Raw genomic sequence first — 6,506 nt, forward strand, 5'->3', positions numbered from 1 at the left:
TTTATTGGAACGCAGCCACTTATTTACATATTGTCTATAGCTCTGTGGCTATAATGGTAGCAATGAATGTTTGTAACTGAGACCTTATGGCCCACGAAGTCTAAAATGTTTAACATCTGGCCTATTACGAACGAAATGTGAGGATCTCTGGTCCAGTTTACGTTGTTTTGTTTTCAGTGTATATATTCTTAAATACTTGCTGTGTATTATGTAAGTGATATCAGTTTTCCACTGATGGAGACAATAATTAATTGAAGTAAAAAAAAAAATCCACTTAAAGAAAAAGAATTAAGAAAATATTATAACAGTAACAAATTAATATCACATATGATAGAAGTGCACTGCAGCTGTGACAAGGCTTGATAAAAACGGGATTATGAGACTAGGGAAAGTGGAGAGATTTGAGAGCGATGGCGATAAAGAGCGGCTTCAGGAAAGAGGAGAGATTGGGGACTGGAAAAGCATTTCATGAGAAAAAACGGATTTGTGTGTATGGAGGGATGATCCAGCGGGTCAGAGGAGGCAGGGGGACAGGGAGCTGTAACCAGGGGAAGAAGCCAAGACTGATAAAGGGGAGGAGAGTCAGTGGCTGATCCCTTCCAGCCCGGGGTTTTCCCTGCAGGGGCATCGTGGCAGAAAGAACGTAAAGATATCCGTGACAACCACAAACATAACACTTGTCTATGTTACAGAGGACAGGTTCCAAGCACTTTATACCTATGAACTCATTTAACCTTCACCATAACCCTGTGAGGTAAGGAGTTGTTTTACAATGAGAAAATTGAGGCACAGGGAGGGCAAGTGACTTGCCCAAGGTCACACAGCAAGTGAGTGGCACAGGCTGGTGTGGCTAGACTCACCCAATATCTGAGCCTAACACTCAGAAGGTGACTGGGCCTTGGTCATTCATACAGTCAGGCCTGGGAACCATGACTCTGGGTCAGCTGAGCACCTGCCTGGCCTGGCCCTGTCTCGGCCTCAGCCTGCCCTTTAGGACCTAGGTCATGGAGATGCTGTCATCCTTGTGACTTCACAGGAAGATGACAGATCATGATGCTTTTGCCAAGGGAGTGACAAGGTCTCAACTGCCAAGAGGAGGCAGAGCTCTGAGGCAGCAGCAGCAGGACAAACCTCTCTGAGCCACAGGGGTGGACACAGCCCCAGAGAAGTCTTTGAAGCAGAGGGGCAGAGGGGCTCTGAGGGACCAAACCTGGAAGTCACAGGCCAGGGCTGGGTGCCCTTCTGTGCCCTACACACCATGTTTGTGATTCAAAAAGCATAACCAATCCTATTGTCTTACATTTCCTTGCTTTTGTAGTATTTTCATTTAAATTTTTAAAATTTTATTTTCCCTGATCACCATTTATCCCCCTATGTAGTATTTTCCATTGCATTTATGGAAATACACAATCTGAAGTTGTATACTATAATCTGAAAATATATCATTTATGTGAGTTAATCGTCTCCCCCGTTCAAAGGTTGGCTCATCATGTCAGGTTCTGTACTTGACCTTATTTCCTGCTGCCTGACCATGTAACAGGTGCTCAATAATATTGGTCTAATTTAAATCCCACTCCAGCTCTAGTTTCTAAATATGTCGGCGTCACTCGGGGTTGCCCACCAGGACAGTGACACTTGATTATGAAGGCCATGCATCTGCAAGCCAAGGAATGGCAAGGATTGCTAGCAAGCCACCAGGAGGGAGGAGAGAGGCAGGGGCAGGTTCTTCCCCTCAGCCCACAGACAAACCAACGCTGTGGACATCTTGACCTCAGACTCTGACCTCCGGGACTAGGACACAAATCGATTTCTGTTGTTTGCGCCACCCAGTGCGGGGTTCTCTGTCACAGCAGCCCCAGGAACATCTTGTATCTATTTCTAGTCCCATTGCCAGCTTGGACAGTAGACTGGTCTCGAAGCCTGTCTGAAGGAAGAAGAACATGACGGTGCCGTTCCTGTTAAAACTGGGCCCAGCAGCCTACCCTGGGTCAAGTACAAGAATGTCTCTTGTAATGACCAGCCTGTGGAAGATGGAAGCATGGTGACCAACCATCCCAGTTGGCACAGGACTCAGAGACTTCCCAGCACACAGGAATTTTAACACTGAAATTATTCACATAAGCACACACAGGTCTCTGCACAGGAGCCGGAGGACCTGCAGGTAGCCAGGCCTGGACCGTCAGCCTGAGCAGCCATGGCAGGTGCTTGGCCTGCCCCTGCAGAGGCTTTGCTGTCCACCAGCTGTTCTTCCCCAGGTCCTCCCTCCTGCTCAGAGCTGGGGCAGGGACCTGAAGAGCCATGGCTCCCCCAGCCCTGGGGGGTGTCCCTGTATAGGCACCTAAAGGCTTCTGTGGATCCACTAGGGAAAGATGCAAATACTCAGTGGGAGGTTGGCCTCAGCTACTTATCACTTTGAGATGCTCCAGACCATCTGCCTGGCTCGAGTCAAGCCTTTGGTGTTTCAGATCCTAAAATCTGTACCGCTCCTAATTCTCGCCTTCCCCCCTACTTCTATCTGCAAGTTTCCCATTCATCTGGCCTATTTTATACCTAGGACACTAAATTTGGACCACTCGTTTGTTCTCACCCACTGGGGAAGGCAAAGGAAAGAGTGGAAATTATTTATTTTGGTTGTGTGGGGAAACTGAGTTCCGGACAGTTCTGGTGCCCAGTTCAAGGCAGTTAATTGGGGACGGGGGATAGAGGACAGCCGTCTGTGCCCTGCGGAGGTGGCTGATGACTCTTACTGCGTTTTCCTCACTTGATGGTCACTTTGAACAGCCTGTGAGCAGCCACAGTGATAAGACCACCCATTTTATACATAACCCCTCAGGGATACGGGCAGGGTCGCTGAGACAGAAAGCAAACGTGAACTTAGTCCGTCCAGAAATCACAGGGAACCAGGCAAACATTTCTTGCCTTTTGCCTGGAGGTGCCTTTTGGTTGACGCCCAGTTCATCAGTCAGAGGGCAGAGGTCCTTCTCACCCTGCTCTCCCACCTCCGTCATCTCAATCTCTCTAATCTCTGTGATGAGCCTCATTGGAGGAAGCCCAGGTCCTGGGGTCTCCAGAGCGGAGAATCTACAGGACACACCGAGCTTCTGTGGCTAATACTGACTGGTTCTTACAGCACATTTCAAAGTCTCTTTATGTCAGTGAACTCTCTCCCACACCCTTTACATAAACCCTCCGGGCCCCACCAGAAAGAGTGGGGAAGGGTATGAACACCCCACCTTTCCACACGAGCCGAAGAAACCATGTCCTGAAACCTGGCAAGTCTTGGCCGGGATGTGAGAGTCAGAGAGTAAGGCCCCAGGCAGCCCTCCCAGCCCCCAGGCTCAGTGCCCCTGGTCCCCGGGCACCCTGACTCCTCCTGTGCTCTGTAACGTGCTTGGTCCCAGCGGTGACCAGTCCCCACAAACAGTGATGTCAAGCTGTTTGGTCAGGATCATTGCTGAGCGGTGAAGCAGTTAGGAAATATCCTGCCCCACTGGCTGCCGTGCTCATAAAGGTAGATCCACGTGTACTTCCTTGTGGCTCCAGACGGACGGCTCACCCATTTGCCCACACCCAGTGGAGAGAGAGGGCAGCAGGAGGCAGGGCTGCCAGCCTCCCATGCATATCAGGCCTGGGAGTGCAGCCGGTCCTCGCGCTGCTCCGGGGCCATGCTCCTGGGGAGGCCCTGGGGAAGATGCAGCCCCGGGCGGTGCTCAGTCCTCCTCATCCTGGCCCTCCTGCTCGATGCCCTGGGACTGGTGCTTCTGCTGTTGGGCATCTTTGCGCCACTCGATTACTGGGACTTCTTTGTCTACTCTGGGTCCCTGATCCTGGCTTTCAGCCTACTGTTCTGGACCATCTGGTATTCCCTCAATATCGAGCTGCCTCTTGAGAAACTGGACTTGTAGCTTGACCCTCAGCTTTCTGTGAACCTGGGGCTGCTGGCAGTCAGAGGAACAGGACATGTGGCTACTCCCGCCCAGAACACCCCCCAGGGAGCAGGTGAGTGCACAGGAGACCTGCCTGGAAGACGGAGGAGTGGCTGGGGCTCTGCTGAGCCGGGGCAGGGTCTGGTCTTTGGAGGCTGAATGGGGAGCAGCAGCAGGAAGACGCGGCAGGGGCTCTGCCCTCCAGGCTCTGGCTGACGGTGGGGCAGGTATTTTCTCCCTGAGGACCCTCATTCTCATGGAACCCAGAGGAGGGTCTCCACAGCCCTGTCCACTCCTGACACTCCTTGGAGGTCTTTGCCACAGGAACAGGGAGTTACCCTCCAGCTTAGAACTTGGAAGGAAAGGGCCCATCTCGACTGTCTGTCGTCTGGCCCCAAACCCCTGCTGGGGAGAAAAGCCTTTAGCTCTGGGAGAGGATGGGAAGTTCCCCACAGCTGCTGTGCCCTTGCATGGGCACAAGCTGGGCTGCATGGGAGGAAAGAGAGCAGAACCCCCCAGAGCGGCCCTTCTCACTGGCTTCCTCCCTGCACCCACCCAGGTGGGCATGAGGAGGGGCCAGGACCTGCCTGCACGTCCACTCTCAGTGCCCCGCCTCCTCTTCCAGCAGTGCCCCGGCCCCATCTTCCCCATGCACCTCCCATGCAGCCAACACCCCCCAAACGGGCCTAGAAGACCCCGAAGTAAGAGGCCAGGGCCACCCACTTCACTGTGCCAGCTGCACTTTCCAGCCCAGCCAGCGGCTCGGTTGACCACATGTAACCAGAGGCAGATAACTGTAAGGTTCCTCATGTGGATGCAGAACCCAAAGTATAGAGCTGGCCTGGCCCCCACACCCTGAATTAGAGGGGGACAGCTGAGCCCGAGAGACGGAATCAAAGCTCCGGCTGCTTGAAGGTCGGTATCCGCCGCACCCCAGGCGGACAGGGACCTGCACTCAGGCGCAGCGGGCACTCCCTTCTGCGTCCTGGATGTAAGAGCAAAGGTCACTGCCGGGTTGGAAGGAGGAAATAATCATGGTGTCTTTTCTGGGAATTCCATCTGACCCTCAGAACCGAGAGATGAGAGCCCCACTTTGAAGAGGGTTCAGAAGGGTCGGGTGACCCTGCCCTGGGAAGACAAAAGGAAGTGAGGGCTCGCAGTGCCCGGGCCCTGCTCGGAGCAGCACTTGCTCACCGTGTGGCGCTGAACAAGTGGCATGATGCTCTGAGCCTCAGTATTCTCATCTGTAAAATGAAGCGAATATTACCTGTGCTTCTTGTAAGGATGGAAAATAAGTAAGGCAGGATAAGGCTCTTTGCGAACAATGGCTTTTCCCCATGGCAGATGTTGTTAGCAGCATGTAATATGGGGTGAATAAACTGACCCCAAGCCCCAAGGAGGAGTACTTCGGTTTACTTCAAACTGGTAGTGGTGGGGGCCGCGTCTCGGTGAGTATTACGAAACATCAAAGCAAGGAGGGACCCCTAATGTGTTCGCTCCTCCATGAGGATGTGTCAGGCACTGCAAGGCACTGGGGTGCTGTGGACAGTAGGACACACAGGCCTCTTTACCCTCGGGGAGCTCCCCATCAGGTGAGAGATAGACATTAACCAAGTACTCTCACTAACAGAAACAGTAAGAGTCAGGTGAGGGCTGGGAAGGAAAGGGCACCTCTCTATGGGAACGTTCAATGGAGAAACTGGCGCGGAAAGTGGAGTCTTTTAGGGAGAGGCCCTGGCTTGAGCAAAGGTCCTGGGTGCAAAGGAAATAAAAACAAGAAGACTGAAGGGCAGAGGGCAAGTGCAAGAGAGGGACAAGCCCTGCTGCAGGCAGATGCCTGGTCAGCAGAGCTTTGAAGGCCCTCTTCAGGATTGTGGTCATTATCTTAAAAACAATAAAAGCTATTAGAGGTGTAACTGAGACGACAATGATAATGATGATTACTCGTTCATGCCCATTTGGGGAGCTAAGTCACTTGCCCCAATGGCAAGGGGCCGCAGGGTGGGGCGCCTTGCTCTGCATGTCCTTCTGTCATTGAAAAGACAGAAGTGCATAGCCCGGTGGTGAAGAGCAACGGCCAAGACCCAGGCTGTGTGGTTTGAATCCAGTTTTTTTCCCTACTAGCTGTGCGACCTGGGGCAAGTTGCTCTACTTCTCCACCCCCTGGTTTCCAAATCAGCAAAATGGAGATGGTGCTAACAATAACCCCTGTGTCGGAGATGAAGTTAATAATAGCAAGTAGCAAATAAGGATATTGCCCACAGCACTATACCAGGGGTGATTAAATAAACCCCCGTCACGATGCAGGTAGCTCGAACATTATTACAGAGGGGAGAGACCTTCCGCCAAGACTAACATTCCTGAAGCATTACCATCATTCTTAAGACAGTGAATGGCATTAAGATTTTCAGTAGATCTGAGTGTGAGAGCGGCCTCGGAAAGCTAGGCTTTAGTTCGGGCACAAAGGGATGTCCAAGTTGTGAGATCCACTGGATTCTCCATTGAACACAATCATGCAAATATCACTTTCACCTTTTCAGTCCCCAAACCCCCTATTCCACAGGACCCTCCGAGCCACCC

At 52.1% G+C, this 6,506-nt stretch overlaps 1 protein-coding gene across 1 annotated transcript; it reads left to right on the forward strand.

The window, feature by feature from the left end:
- Positions 1-3,665: 3,665 nt before the first annotated feature.
- TMEM238L (transmembrane protein 238 like) lies at positions 3,666-3,905 on the forward strand. Its single transcript, XM_087826600.1, has one exon. The coding sequence runs from the start codon at positions 3,666-3,668 to the stop codon at positions 3,903-3,905; it is 240 nt and encodes a 79-aa protein (XP_087682726.1).
- Positions 3,906-6,506: the final 2,601 nt, after the last annotated feature.

Source organism: Miniopterus natalensis, chromosome 17 (genome assembly GCF_054644295.1).
Source record: "Miniopterus natalensis isolate mMinNat1 chromosome 17, mMinNat1.hap1, whole genome shotgun sequence".
Lineage (NCBI taxonomy): Eukaryota > Metazoa > Chordata > Mammalia > Chiroptera > Miniopteridae > Miniopterus > Miniopterus natalensis.